The sequence below is a fragment of the Podarcis bocagei genome, assembly GCF_964188305.1.
Source record: "Podarcis bocagei genome assembly, chromosome: 2".
Classification (NCBI taxonomy): Eukaryota; Metazoa; Chordata; class Lepidosauria; order Squamata; family Lacertidae; genus Podarcis; species Podarcis bocagei.
The window spans coordinates 83797360-83813733 of NC_138126.1; the positions used below are offsets into that span (position 1 = coordinate 83797360).

General features: G+C 39.5%; 1 protein-coding gene across 3 annotated transcripts in view; it reads right to left on the minus strand.

The window, feature by feature from the left end:
- Positions 1-16374, minus strand: part of DOCK2 (dedicator of cytokinesis 2) — a 246435-nt gene that overhangs the window by 213252 nt on the left and 16809 nt on the right. For all 3 annotated transcript variants that reach the window (XM_081178303.1, XM_081178305.1, XM_081178304.1), the window contains 10 exons: positions 15186-15334; positions 14577-14712; positions 13047-13201; positions 11484-11565; positions 9559-9694; positions 7713-7788; positions 7180-7247; positions 5918-6043; positions 4499-4623; positions 1606-1704 (listed from right to left, as the gene is read on the minus strand). In XM_081178303.1, the coding sequence (XP_081034429.1) occupies positions 1606-1704; positions 4499-4623; positions 5918-6043; positions 7180-7247; positions 7713-7788; positions 9559-9694; positions 11484-11565; positions 13047-13201; positions 14577-14712; positions 15186-15334 (1152 nt within the window). The remainder of the gene's footprint in view (positions 1-1605; positions 1705-4498; positions 4624-5917; positions 6044-7179; positions 7248-7712; positions 7789-9558; positions 9695-11483; positions 11566-13046; positions 13202-14576; positions 14713-15185; positions 15335-16374) is intronic.

Here is a 16374-nt window from a genome sequence, read left to right on the forward strand (position 1 = left end):
AGATAGTATTGCTTAGTCATAGATACATTAAAGGGCTTGCTTTGAAGTCCCTACACTGCAAAAAGTAAATTCTAATGTGCCTCCTTTGTTATTTGATCTTTAAATTGTGTGTGGATAAGATTCACAGTGGTGAAAAGTTGTATAATAAAAGGATCCACCAATGTAGAAATGGGGGCAATTCAGATGTAAATTCCTCCACAAATAGGAGCCCTGCTATTTTAAGAGATAACACCTGATCTGGTGCTAGTTACAGGTAGATGGCTGTGTTGGTCTGAAGAAGTGTACATGCACATGAAAGCTCATACCAATAACAAACTTAGTTGGTCTCTAAAGTGCTACTGGAAGGATTTTTTTTGTTTGTTTGCTTGTTTTGACCTGAGCTGGTGCAACTGCCACTACTTGGGGAGTATGACATCATGTCTCATGCAAATCCTGGAGTGCCAGTATTTGGGAAAGTAACAAGTCAGATGTTAAATCTTCAGTGGAGCTACACACTGGAACCTATGGTCTGAACCCATCTTTATACTACACCAGGTATCTTAAGCTTGTATACAAAGGTCTCCTTTCTATTATTTGCCAATTCCCCTTTTGCACCACAGCTCCCTGTGCTACATCTCATGCTGTTTCAGAGAGCTACCCAGTTTTGAGCGCTTTTTAGGGGACACAAAAGTGGGGAGGAGAGACCATGAACATTCACTCTCTTCTAGATCCAATCCATTATTCTAATTCATTATAGCACGTTCGTTTGGACACTACTGATCAAAATCAGAATTAACTTGGAATTAGAAGACTCCAAAGGCTAGTTTTTAAAAGCTCCAAATATTTTATTATAAGCTTAACTTGGATTTCCATTAGTGTGCCATTTTCAGAAGAGACACTGCTTGACACATAAATATTTGAAAGTACATGGAAATAAATACATTTTGTACCCTATAATACCTTTTATTATGCCATTTTTTTTCTCCCTGCTGCCCTCTGTCTCTTCTTGCCAAAGCACCTTAATAGAATTAAACTCATTATCTACCTAAGAGCCACATTATGACAGCAATTTTCTATAGTGCTCTCTCTTTAAAAGGAGCAGATTTACAATAAGCTTTTCTAGTAGCCTACAGCCATTTTGTAATTATTTCCATCACAACCTTCCAAGAATTTGCTTATTACAAGTTACATGCAAACCATAGAGATGTCAATTAATTCTTCTCTAACAAGGATATAAATTGTAAAAGGTCTTTTTTCATGAGGTGACAGAAGTTCCCGTATTTTCTAATTTTTCTCAGCTTACTGGACCATACACTCCTACGTTTGCTCTAAGTTTTTTTAAAATGCATTATTATAATACTAGAAGAAAATGGAATGGGATAAAATTTCTATCAAATTAATCTTGGAGATTATGGGCAACTAAGTTAACTGTATACTTTTCAAATGGAAAAATCACGCTTCTTGCTTCTAGACAGCAAAATAATGCAAGCAATTTCCTTGGTGGCTTGCATTCTTTCAACTGTATTGTCAGAGCTTCCAGTTTAGCATAAGTAGCAGAGTCCTAGGTTCCTCTTAAGCAAAGATTTTAAATGGGGGGGGGGTGAGGCGTCTCCTCCCCTGTCATACCTTTAATGTCTCCGCCCAGCGGGGCTGTTTAACTTGGTAGTAGACCACTGATTTGTATTCACTTGTAGGCTTGTCTCCAGCTCCTAAACAAATTGCATTCTTACACAAAACAGGGGAGAAGAGGAAAGAGGTGCAGCTTCTTAGTTCTTACGTATATATTTTCAATTCAGAACTATATAAGTACTATAGTTTTAATACTGCCATCCATACAGTCTATGCTAACCCCTAGGACTCTTATGTCTTGACTCTCCAGAGAGGGTAAGTGTACCATCCCAAAGTGGGGCAGAAACCAAAGGAAAACCACGGAAAATATGGTGGAGCCCTGTAAATTACCTGAACAGGCAGGAAAGGGTGAAGTACCTCACAGCAAGAACATGAGTAATTAAGGCCAGCATCAGCACTTAGCATTATGGACCACTGGCAACTCTGATGCACTTTGGAAGGGCCCACCATGTTACTTTGGCCTAAATTGTATTTGTGAACTGTCTGTGTCCCTCAGTACCCCTGATACTGCCATCAAGGCTTTGTGGAAAATGTAAAACAGTGGCCAGCCTGCAGCCACCTGTTGCCACCAGTGCTCTCCACCACCATTGGTGAGCCCCCAGAGAAGGCTACAAAGCATTGGGGGCCCACTAGGCCGCACTTTGCTGAGGATTCCAATGGACCCAGATCCGGCATGATATTAACAGACATACTTGCAGAGGCAATGATTGCAGTTAAGCAGAAATTTAGCTTACAATTCAAATGCTGGTGCACAGAAATTCTCACAGAAGCACTTTTAAGGACCACATTATCTGGGAATGTGGCCATGTCTGTACCTGTCTCTTCTTTCTGAACAGGAAATGCTGTACTTCTCCCACTTGTAAAGGATAGTAACATCTGTCCTACCAACTGTAACTCATTAGCAAATTTAACTGCATTTCCACCACCTAGCTCCTAAAATTATTCAGCTACTTCATAAATTTTCCAATATTGGAAATAATGTTCTCAGCATCCAACAAAGCTATATGGTGCATAGGAGAGGAGATTAGTCATTGAAGGTTTTCTGGCTACTTCTTCTCTCAGCAGTTTTCCAGAATTTATAGTTATGTAACTGTTTTATGCTACTTATTTGCACGTTTAGTCTTTCATGCAAATGCCCTGCCAATTTTTTCTTCCTTTCCAACCAATATCCAACCAATACTCTGATCCCTAAGTAACTCCCAGGAAATTTAACAGTGCAATTATTTTCTCAGCCAAGGATAGCTTGCTGTTCCAATAAATTCTTCCTTCTTTTCACTCTGTATCATTTATTTTTAAAGCTAAGATGTCGAACAGGTTGGTCACATCTATTTAAGCACACCTACACAGCAGACAAAAATGTATATAGAGCTTTTATCTGAATTTATCTGAATTATTAGTCACAAGGAGCATGAGCATGAGAAGAGATATTTCATATATATATTATACATTATAAGGCAGTGGAAGACAGGAGTGCCTGGCGTGCTCTGGTCCATGGAGTCATGACACGACTAAACAACAACAACAACAACATATATTATAATATATAACAACATATATTATAATATACAGTGGCACCTCGGGTTACAAATACTTCGGGTTACAAAAGCTTCAGGTTACAGACTCCGCTAACCCGGAAGTAGTACCTCGGGTTAAGAACTTTGCCCCAGGATGAGAACAGATATGGCGCGGCAGGGGAGGCCCCATTAGCTAAAGTGATACCTCAGGTTAAGAACAGTTTCAGGTTAAGAACGGACCTCCAGAACGAAGTAAGTTCTTAACCAGAGGAACCACTGTATATTATATATATTATAACACAAAATATATATAACACAAAAACAAAACACCTATATATATATATATATATACACATACACACACACACACATATGAGTGTGTGTGTCATTTAAATATCAAGGTATTTTGTTTTTGCTTTTACAGTACAGGCAATTTCAGCCTTAGATCAGACCAGGAGGAAGACTTGAGACTCTGTGCCACAGACTGTCAATAATCTTTCCGCAGACCTATCTCAGATTTTTCACATTATTCTGGAACCTCCAGAAAAGCCTCGCAGAAGCAAACACCAAAGGGAAATTCTTTGTTGTTCACTACTGCTTCATTGGCAGCTGGCATTTCAATTTGCTCAATTTGCATTGTTGTGAGTACACATAGAACTTGCAGGAACAAGCAACCTTGCATGACTTTTGCATGTTGGAGTGTGGAGCAGAAGCTATGGAATATACCAGCTTGGGCCCAAAATTGGGCTTGGGCCCAAAATGGATTACTTTAAAGCGGCATCTATGATTCTATTATTTGTGGACTCTAAAAAACATTATGTTTTGCTCTTAAAGAGAGTTATGGAGGTCAACAAACAATAGTTGCTGAAGTAAACCTATTCTTGTTGCCCTTGATTTATTAGCTAGCTGCTTCACCTGTAAAATTCAAGGGCAGAATGTGTGTGTGGGGGGGGGGAATCTTTCTTATACTAAAAATGCACAATTATATATATAAAAAACCAATGTGCCAATGCTATCAATATATTATACCAGGGTTCTTAGAACTCATCTTACTAAAAGTCCAACAGTTAAAACATATGGCAATCTATTTAGGCCAACTTGCATCTATACGACTTCTTTTTTTACCCCATCATATATCAAGTGCAAACATATCTCTCAGAATATGTCATGGCTGGGATAAGATGGCTTGCCAATATATACCTATGGTTGAAGAATTCTGTGTGCAGAGTTTCTGAATCAAGCGCTCTTCATCAGCATATACATGCTAACAGAGCAAAACCAACAGATCTGAACTGCAGCACAAGCTTTAGGAAATGAGGTTACAGAAAGGTTGTGCTTGCTCATCTTCAATATGCACACAAGAGAGCAACACTTACTGGTATCACTTTCCCATCTTCATCACAGACACACATGTTGACTTCTATGTTTCTCTGTGAAGTTTTATTAGACTTATCCAGGTCTCCATTTAGCAAGGTAATGTAGATGTCATTTCTTATATCGCCTATGAAATAAATTCAAAAGGGGTAGATACCGGGACAGAAAGGACTGAAAGCAGCTTAGGTGACAGAATGCATAAGATCCATGCCTTGCCCTACTCAGTGATATACTGAAGTGTGAATGTTCAAGGAAGAAAATGAAATTCGGCTTTGATGTCCATTATCAAACTTTTATAGTCTTGTCAGGAAAGAGCTTTACATTGCTTCTACAGCGATATGTAATTCTCATCCTACAATGACACCTCCTGGTGAAGAACAGCAAAGGCACACCAGAAAGAGGGAAGAGTGTCATGCAGATTTGAAAGACCTATGCAATTAGTAACATGTTGCTGTAAATTTAATTTGTGAATCACTTTTTGTGTAAGTTTCAAGGTGGTCTATAATCAAACAGTAAAAATGACAAAATATAGGTTTAAAAACAACACAACTCTGCAAGGCAGAGACCTAAAAGAAATAGTACAAAGCAAAACTCCCCTTCAAATTTTAGGGGAGGGGACGAAAGTTGGGATGGGGAAAAGTCACCGACTGCAAATGGGACCATTTCACCACCAAACTAATTTTGAAACAGAAGAGAAGCACAAGGCAGCTTTTGATACAGGATGACTGTCTGTTGTATTTTTTTTAAGGAATCAAAAATAGGGTTGATTGAAAAGTTGTCAAAACTCTTTTGGCTTGAAATGAAGGAAATACACACAGGCAAAAGATTTCATGAACCAGCACCCTGACTCACCCTTTTCACCACCACTGCCTGCTTCATGGTCCTGGGGACAACAGTATTCATACAGTGGCTGCAGTGATTGTGAGGCACCATTTCCCTCTCTCCCCCTCCCCACTACCAGCTGGATCCAGAATGAGGACAGAAAGCTTTGCCTTCACTCTGATGTCACTATGTCATCATGAAGCCAATTGCCTTTTGATCTCACTCGGGGGCCTTTTGTAGCGGGGGATTGGAACCACCAGCCAGTGAGACTCTTAGAAGCATGATGGTGCAAGTCACAACTTCACAGCACACTTTATCACCCACCCCAAATTGCAGAACCACCCCAGGCAATGTCACAGCAGGAAAAATATGGGTGGTGAAGCTGGTCTCAAAGTATTGCAACAGAAGAGGAAGTCAGGGCATGAAGTTCCATAAAGTCCCATTAAGGCATTACCACTAATTTATAGGAAAATTGAGAAATAAAAGTCCCAGTAAAAACATTACTGTTGCTTTCAGCACCTCAGAACAGACTTTCTTTGGGTGGTTTCATTTGTAAAAAGAAAATAGCCAGCTTCTAAGCAGAAGCAAAAACCTCATACCTGGCATGATTATTTCCGGAAAACCAAGCTTCCTAGCAACAACTGTTGTCCTGTCAACAAGATGAGGGTAGTCCTTCCTAATCTGAGTAGTGTCTCCAACAAGCATTTTCATAGTTACCCATAGCCCTGTAGAAGAAAAGAAGACAATATTTATAGTCCAATGCAGACTATCATTTCAAGAAAAGCCTGCTGAGGTACTTTGTGCCATGAGCCAGGACTCAGCTTAACCTGCTAATCAGAAGGCGAAGTGACTCTACCTGCTGCTGATCAGCCTTCAAGGACACAGAGGAGAAGGCACTGATGAGAATCAGCTGGCTTCAGCCTTCTTAAGCAGAGCTTCCAGCAGCATTCAGGTGCTGGTAACAATGCTTGCAGTTTCTGGCCCTACCTTGCTGATTCCTTGACCCTTCACCCCATGATCATCGGATTCCCTGACCCCTGGACCATGTGGATTGCTGTTCATCCACCCCTAGGATTGGACCTGACTTTGGATGCTGCCTCTGCCTCCAGGCAAGTACATGTCAGAGATTGTTCTACTTGGCTGATCTCCCACTCCAGTGAGCTCTGCACATTGTTCCTCAGAAATGAGATCATGACACCTTAGTTCACAAGCCACAAATCTACAGGCATAGTTACATTAACCACATCTTTCCAGCAAGGAACTCATAGGGCCTGTTAGGCCTCCCCATTTGACCAATGAGGGCATTTTGGCTAAGCCATGTCTATCTGCCCCACACAAGATGTTAGGTGTGGAACAGGTAAAGATGTGGCTTGGTGATAGTGGGGTGGCAGGTACCAATCAGATGATCATCAAAGCTAGCACAGCACTGTACACAGAAAACTAGACATCAGGGCTTCCCTAACGCTGTGCAAAAAAAGGCTGACCTGCTGTTACTGTGCCATCAGGTGACTGACAGATGGGTGACCTTGCCCACCTGTGAAACCTGGTCCACTGGGAAGGGGAGTCCACTGGCCATCTAGTTCCCCACCTCTTACATCAGGTGACAGCACATCTGTCTTAGAAGCTTAAGCTTGCTGCTATTTGTAAGAATCAGCACTTCTATGTGAGCTGCTGTCGTTAAGCAAATCATAATCTAAGTACATATACCTACCCACATAAGAGTGCCTGTCACAGAATTCTTGCCTGCTCCTAAGGCATTCAACTTGGCACCAGGTGAAATGCAAACTGGTCCTAAGGTCTGTCAATAATGCCTTTAGGTTAAAGTGAGTGGGGGTTAAGAGCAGACACCAATATGCTTTACCTTGTCCATCACCTTTGAGTGTTGTGACCTTGCTTAAGAGGTTATGCAAAAAATCATTCTCTGACACTCTAGAGGAAAAAGAAGAAGGAAAATGTATCTGTAAAAATAAACCATTAATACAAGCATGCAGTAAGCTGAACAGGAAGGACAATTGGAGGATGTATGTACAAATGTTTGTTCCATTTCCTCCACCCAATACTTGAATTTGCAACAATGGGAGGAATTCAAAATTGTGCTATGCCAGAAGGAGCGATCCCTGGTCTCCCTCCCTCTGCACTGTTCTGGGAATTCTCTTTCTAGCCAATTTGGGGCTGAGGGTTTAGGGGGTATGCTCAAGGAAGGCTTTGCACAGGGCTTCTGTGGTGGGACTCCAGCCCGATACACCTGTAGAACCTAACCTAACCTCCCTCACAGTGTTGTAGTGCAGATAGAAATGTAGAGGAAGAAGCATGCATGCCACCTTGAGCGCCTTGGAAGAAGGGTGGAATATACATGCGATAAAAAAATATAATTAATTAATAAAAAATTCTTACGGGTGAAAAGGAATGAAATGTTGCTTCTCTTCGTCGCTTTCTGCTTTTCCTTTTACGATGTCTGTAATATCCATAACTGGGGGTGGTGAAGAAATAATCCGTCCAAATGTGCATGAAAGAAATGGACAAACAAGTAATTCCTCTTCTTGTTAGGATCAAATACCTCATCAATTTCATAGAGTTGGACTGTAGACAAGTATTATACTGCAGATTATACTCTCAAGCTTATTATGCAAATTCATTCCAAATAGCTTCAAATGTAATTACTTTACCACATATTTTTTTAAAAATGCAAGTTTCATTTTCTAGTGTAGTCCAAGTCTAATCGTTCTAACAATATCAAACTCTGCAATGTTGGCCAAATCTAACAAAACACATAGTCTTAAGTATGGCCAGTTTGCTGCCAAGGAAGTTCCTCCTACTGTGATGCTGATCTATAACCAGGGAAAACATTTTGTGTGTTCTCAATTATTCAGAACTTACAAAAATAATTAAATTATTTGCCTCTGATTCCTGCCTCATCAATTAATTTAATCATGTAGCAATGAAGAACAGCCAATAAATACCAGAGCCCTAGGTAGATGGTAATTAACTTGACTTCAAGGAAGCTGAGACAGCTAATTCGTTGTGCATTCTTAAATAATACATTAGCATTCAGCTTTTGCTTATGCGCATTACATCCCTACAGTTTCTTTTTGTTACCCTATAAAACTTCAATGTGGCATCCTATGCTGAGGTATTCCCCCCCCAAAAAAAAAATTTGTTTAGAGCATTTCATCCTGTACACCTTTTCCACACCCGGGAGATTTCATGTACACATCTCCAACAAAAGGCCATGTACAAATTTCCATTTCTCTGCCACAATCCTGCCCACACTACTGCAGTCTTGTGGACTTTTTTGAAGTGAATGTTCACTAAAGAGCTTCAAAGAATACCTTCACCTAACAATACCACCCTGATCAAATTTAGGAAGGAAGAAGAGTGCAAAAGCTCCCAAGGGAGTCTGTTTTACTGTCAAAGGGTTCTCACTGTCAGAAAGTTCCTCCTGATGTTCAGTCGGAATCTCCTTTCTTGCAACTTGAAGCCATTAGTTCTAATCCTACCCTCCGGAGCAGGAGAAAACAAGCATGCTCCCTCCTCCATGTGACAGCCCTTAAGATATTTGAAGATGGCTATCATATCTCCTCTCATTCTTCTCTTTTCCAGGCTAAACATACCCAGTTCCTTCAAGCGCTCCTTATAAGGTTTAATTTCTAGACCCCTGATCATATTGGTTGCCCCCCTCTGCACAAGTTCCAGCTTGTTAAATTGTGGTGCCCAGAACTGGACACAGTATTCCAGGTGTGGTATCACCAAGGCAGAATAGAATGGTACTATTACTTCCCTTGATCTGGAGACTAGACTTCTGTTGATGCAGTCTAGAATAGCATTAGGTTTTTTTGCTGCTGCATGACACTGACTCATGTTGACCTACCATCATTAAAGGAGGGGGGCAGAGTCATGATCCAAATACACCTTACACCAGTGGCTGTATGCCTATGACGAACTATGACAAACTTAGAGTAGACCCACAGAAACATTTCAATGGGTGTATGCTGAATATGACAGCCAGTTACAGCCCCACGTATCTTCCCACATACAGGGTGGGGAGGAACGATGTTGCCAATTTTCACATCCATTGGCAGCCCTTTATGCATAATACAAGGCCTCTTTAGAGGAACCGCAACTTTCAGAGGCAGCTTTTTAGGGGTCGGGGCTTTAAAAGACAAAAAGTAGTTTAAAAGCCGCAGTGTACCTGAGGAAGACCATGCAACCCTGTTTGGATCCTGTCCACGTATTTTCTTACCTGCCACTCCAAAAGGTCGTCTTATGCCCTGGGTATATTTTCTTGTATTACTGTCTTTAAGATCCATTCTTCCAACCCGTACAATCTGGCAAATCAAATAAATTTTTTCTCTTCCGAGATCCTTGTTTCCAAGATCCTGACATTTGTGAAATCAAAGACCAATTACAAGAGTCACAATGAAATTCCATACCATGTAGAGATTCATAATATATAGGTACTAAGAGTGGTGCAATAATGTTTCAATAATGGAAAGGACATGTTTTCATTTAAAGGAAAACATCAGTTCAGAAAACTGGATTTGACTGACATGAAATCTGGATTCAAAGTATGCATCAACTTCAAAGCAAGAAGCTAAGTGAAGCCAGTGAGAAATAAGTCGCTGCATGATCAATCAATCAGCAGACCTTCACCCAATTTGATCCAACATTTTCAAAATACTTTCAAGTTCACTGAAGCAAATGACGAACTACATCAGAATCAGTTTGACCTTTCTAACAGGGCATGTGGGGTGTGAGAGAGAAGGAACCAAATGTATTGATCTCTCGGAGTTCTGAAAATGAAGGTGAATTTTCAGAAGTCTTTATATACAATTCCTTCACACACTATTTATTAGGGTCGCAACCTAAAAGACTGCAAATACAATCCTCATACTCAACTTTTCATTTGCTCTGAGCTGGAGGTTTTACATGCCACCCTCAACCCCCGCCTCCTGCAAAAAAAAACCCTGATTTTTAAACTCATCCAAAGTTAAACTGTAGTTGAGGATTTGTTTCAAGAGTTTGATAAGAAAACTAAGGAGATAAATAGAAATGTCCCTTTCAAAAATTCACAAGCCCAATCCCCCAGCTGCTTTTTAAACTGGGCAGGGTGGTGTGGGGAATTCAAGAAGTAGTCTTGAAATCTTGCAGAGTATCTGGTTCTATGAGAGAAGCTTCCTGGAACAAGAGTGTTCACAGGTTTCGCTGACTGGCCTTGAGTTTTCTATGCATTCTGCTTTTTCTAAAATTAAACATGATTAAACTGAACAGCCACAAGTTCATTAAGCTTGTATTGGAGGGGGGAAATATTATTGGTCCCTTGGTGACAAATAAGGTGTTTTTTTTCTTCCCTGGGTGATATGCATAAGCAATAATTTACTGATGTCCTTGAGTAATCAGAATAGGAATTGTATGTCTCAGTGATTTCAATCACCTCTTCTGTTTAGTGTAACATCTGTCTACAAGATTAATAGAGGTATTTTCCCTGTACTACAGTATTAACTTCTGCCAAATATAGCTACGAACAAGCTAATATCATACGGGTCAATTACTGCTGAGTCCTGACCAGCATCTATTCTACTAGGTCATGTATCTAATGAAAGCAAAATACAATGGCATATTATTCATCCTGAAAGAGATGAAGAGTGCAAATGGAGCTGAAAGCAAAGTTGAATTCAAAGCAGTTTAATACAGCATAGGCCCCCAAGGATTTAGACTTGGAACTAATGTTCCAGATGCGTGGAAATGTTTCCTCTATGTATCCTGGCTAAGAAATGTTACTGTTTATTATTTTAGCATTAGTTTTCTGATAGACACATGACTATGTTTCTGAAAAATTATTCAGTGTATTATCATTGTGCTGATGAGCATACTGACAGTACGATCCTATACATTTTTCATTTTCTTCCAGGTAAATTTGTATAGGGCTGCAGTCTAAGACATCTCTCAACCTGGGCCACATACAGTTCTACATGTATTAGGTATATTAAGTCAGACCAGACTAAACTAGGCACTCTATCCTGTCTCCTGAAAATCTAACAATTTTTAAAATATAGAACAGAACATCCTGGAGATGTGACAAAATTTGAAAAATGCTTGATTCGATAAGCTTTCCAGAAAAATGCCACTGGCAGTTAAGTACTTATAGTAAAGATACAAGCTACTCACGGTGAAAACCACCTTCAGATTGTTGAAATTGTCGATTTCTTTCACAAAACCTTTGCTCCCCCATCTCACCAAGTAATTTTCACTGTTTAAAAAGAACACATTGTGTTATACTCTGTATGACTGGGTCATCTAATAGCTTCACAAAGCATAATTGGCAAATAACATTATATAATACACATTGCTCTGCACAAATCTGAACACCTGACAATGCCACTTCTATAAATTGACTCTTATTCAGATATATACCCCATTCTTTGCTTTTGACAAGCACATTCTAAAGACAAAATAATGGCATGCCATGAAGGCTGGTGTCTAGATAATTAAGCAAGAAATAAGGTTGGAAAATATATTGTGTCTGCACTTTAAAAAATGCTATAATGGATAAGCAGCTAAGGCCCCATTAATGGTTTTGAGACATGAAAGTATCTTCCTTCTAGTCTTATCCTACACATGGCCGCTGAGACATAAATACCGTTAACTTCAGCGGAGTTTATTTCTAGCTAAGTATTCACAGGATTTTAGACTAAGAAGGGGTTCAAAGGCCACTTTCCTGGAAATACTTCCAAAGTAGTAAGGGTGCAAAAACGAGATCAAATTCAAAGAAGAATGCACAAGGCAGCTCAGACTAGAAGAAAAAAAGCACTCAAATGTGTTTAGTTCTACAATAGCATAAAAGCAAATACTGTATATATTTAAGAGTATAGCTTTCTTCAGTATTGTTGTGAAATTTTATAACTGGATCCTGTGGATGGGTTCAGAGGTCAGTTCCTGGATTCATAGCCTGGTTTCCCCCAAGCACAACTCCACTCAGGAGATGCTCCAGTCAGCAGGAGCAAAGTCTGGATCTAAGCAATAAAGAATGGTGGTTTCCAAGAGATCATGCTGTCTTACTGGCTCTATATGTTACTATTTTCGCTTGGTATACTACTTATACTAAACCTTCCAAATCTTCTGTCAAAGAATTCACTAGCATGGATAAGTTCAAATGCTGCAAGCCACCAGAGTCATTTGAAGCTTCCCAATGTTCTCAGTGTAAATTCACCTAAGCTCCATTGTTCAGTTTATTTTTGCACATTTAAAGATATGTAATAAATAAGTAGGCCCAACATTACCTCGTTCCTTAATATTTTGGAACATGCTTATAATGCAATTGAATTCCATACTAATATAATTTATTTATTGCTTATTTTATATTGTTCTTCCTCCCAGAGCTACTTAAAATGCTTAATTGTAGACATTTTGGTTTTTTTCCTTTTCTGTTCTATCTTTTCCCCTTCTCTTTTATAGTATGAATATTCATTCTGTCTTCGATTCTTTGACTGTTCTGTCCCTTAGGGTTCCAAAACACCTAATGAACACTGAAATTACAATTGCAAAGATTCTCATTGATAGTGTGAAAGTCTATTTAAAGTACCTGACAATTTGCAATCTCTTTAAGCTGTGAAATGTGTGTGTGTTTTCATTTTCAAGGGATCATTCTTAGACCTCACACATTTATCCGAAAAACACTTGTCAGCTTGGCAAGGAAGATTGACACCTCACACCAGCAAAACAGCAGCATACCTTATAACTGTCTGCTTCTGGGGATCATAGAGTGACATGAAAAGTTCTGCATCTTCTCCTATTCTGCAGACAAAATTCCTCACAAAGACATAAAGACTGTGAGTGGGGGATGTAGAGCTTCTGGAGTAGGTTCCATAATCAGATTCATCCTTTGACTGTGTATGAACAAATCATAAGAAGATAATGTTATCCAAACTACACCTAGAACCTGCTTCCTCCTCTGTGTTAGGTTTCACAATCAAGCATCATTTTGGCCACAGTACACAACTTGAACCACTATATTTATCAGGTGCAGATTTAACCTTTGCTTTCAAATTCAACAATTGATGCACTGATTTTGTGAATATTTTGAGAATCCAGTAGATGGCACTCAATGGGTGTTCCTCCTCCAGTGCAAAACATCCATTAGTGGAACAAGGAGGGTGGCAATTCCCTGCTCCAGAAGGTCCCATCAATCCTCCATAATAGATTTGGAGAGGTTGCCGAGGGGGGCGTGATGAAAAACTGAGATGGTCTCCCTTTCTGTTCCTCTGACAGAGGTCTTCATCAGTGGAAGCAGGTCACCGGGCACCATATCATTTTCCAAGTCCAACATATTTACAGATATAACCAGCAGTGAATTTTCAATAGAACAGATATTTTGTATTGTATGTGCTGGTTATACAATAATTTATGACACGCTATCAGTTTATCAATGTGGCATTTATTGTGCACTTGATTTTTTTAATGATGCTCGGTCTTTGTTACTTATTAATGACATTAAATAACTATGTGAGGGTATTAAGGATATTTCCACACAATTTAAGCACTAATTCAAAGGGTGGGCTCAAGCCTCACAGTAGATAAAGACTTCTATCCACCCAGCTACAGATAAGCTCACCAAGTTTGCCTTCTCAAGGAGGGTGTGATGCACTGGCAAACTTAATCCTGGGTTATAAAGAACAGAAGTAGCACAGCATGTCACTGTGGAACTAGGCTGCAGGAATAGACCTGACATTGTCATTGTTTATTTTATTTCTGCTATTTATATACCGCTTACTTATCCAGGTGTCAAAGTTTAGATGGTGCAATTGCTGCTTCTCTAATAATGAGCCTGGAAAGCTATTACTTCAAGAGGACTGAAGCTTTTTAACACACCAACAGATGATCAAGTAAGTTCCAAATGTAAAATAAGGCTACTTGGCTGGCTAAAAGGAATGGTCTTGGGGAGCAGGAAGTGAGAGATGAGCACCTAACTTTTTGAAATCTTATTTGTCACCATATCAGACTTGAATTCTCTTTTGTCTCTGTAGCAGTGATCTGTGCTAATTGGGGTAGCCTTTGCAGCTGAAAACTTAAATAAAAGATTAACAGTACAGTACATAGTAAAGATACTTTATACAAAACATTCTCAATGTACACAATCTGGTGATGAAAAAGCTTTCACTGGCTAAAATCAGAAAACGATAAGGTTCTCATGTAATAGCCTTCCTACTATGAGAAAGGAGACTTCTACTTGAAAGCACAGAAATGGGTGTGTAAACTTCATACCATCTCCTCTTTAATCCGTTCTGTGATTTTGTTAGTAGCTTCAGCATGAGCATGAAAGAGGCTGATGACACTGGTCTTCTCTGGATCCAAGATATTCCCATCTTCATCTCTAACTATCAGATCTAGCTCTAGTATCCTGTAAGCATAGAGGAAATAACATCAGTAACCTTATTTGTTTTTTAGAGCTTATATCAACCACCTTATAGAAGCATACCTTTCCAAGTCACTTAGCATTAAATAATCTGAAGCTCATGCTTGTCTTTAGATAGTTAAATGTTATCCTTTAATATGTATTTAGGAATCACTTTTAAAATGTCTACATCCCCATGAAACAATACATCACACCAGGTGTTCAAATTTATATATACTGGTTGACGGGCCTTGTGAAAAATCTTAAGAATGAAAACACTTTAAAATTAAACACAAACACATCTAAATAAAAAATGCCTGCCTAGAACAATATGACATCACTATGATTTTATGAGTTCATTTCTGAAAGCAATAGTAAACCCAACTCAATCATTGTTAACATTTCTGAAATATCCCAGCTTGCAGCATACACTGACTTGAACTGTATCAGTAGCTGTAAGACAGAACTAGAGAACTTACTTGTTGCCATAGTCAATTTTGGAAGTGACTTTTTGCTTCAGTTCTTTGAGCTCATCTTTGGGCAGTGTCCCTGAGAGAAGCTGAGACCTCCACTCCATTAACTCGCACATCATAGATTGTACTTGCCGAAACCGGTCCTTCTTGTTTGCCTGAAACATGTAACACATTTCAGATGTCAACTTATCTGAAATATCAAATGCTATTTTCTTTTATTCCAGGGATTAAACAATTATTGGATTGCAGAAAAATAAGGACCTTTCTTCTGGTATTAAAGCAAAACTATCCTACTTTCAAAAGCTACAAACGAACCAGTGCATGTAAAACCAATGTTATCATATTTACAAAGGCTTGGTGGATAGTATTCATGCTACAGGGTGACAGAGAGATGGGATGCAACAGTGAAAATTAGAGGTAACAAGGGCAGACCTGTTTCCCCAGGATTGTGGGTGTAGCCCACAGGGAAGGGTCATAGCTCAGTAGTAGAGCATCTGCTTTGCATACACAGGTCTCCAGGTGAATCCCTGGCTTCCCCAGCTGGGGTTCGGAAGGACTCGGTGTCTGAAGCCCTGAATGGTCACTACAAATCTGTGCTGACAAGGCTAAGCTAGATGGGCTCTTGGCCTGACTCACTGTAAAGCCACTTCCTATGTTCCTATGCCTACCCTTACTCTCAGCACAACTTAAACCACATCATGCCAAGCTTGCCAATCAGAAAAAGGTGGGCTAGGTCACACCTCACCACACCAAGGGAAGAAATACTATTGCATGGCCTAAGAGGAACCTGGGATCCCCTGCAGTACCACACCCACTGCAATGATTCTATATTTTTTTTCTAATTTGTTTTTTTATGTGTGATGGATCTTTTATTTGGTGAAATTCAGCTAGAAGAGGGGGGGGGGCTTTTAGGTTTCTTATTTGTGCCTTTGACAGAGTGCTATAGCCACTGAGTCACACTGCTTTCACCAGATGTACTGATTGTGGCAACTAAAACACGCAGTATAGAGAGGCTATTTATAATAATGGCACTTCCAGTTAAGGTTTAAATACACTGTGCAATAGTGCTGTCCTTTAGCACACAAAATTCCCTTTCTTTAAATTATGCAGGCTGTCGGAACACATTAAAAATAGACAAGTTGTTTAGAAATATATAATAGCAGCTTTTCCCTATAAGCAAAAAGTAGTAGGTTCT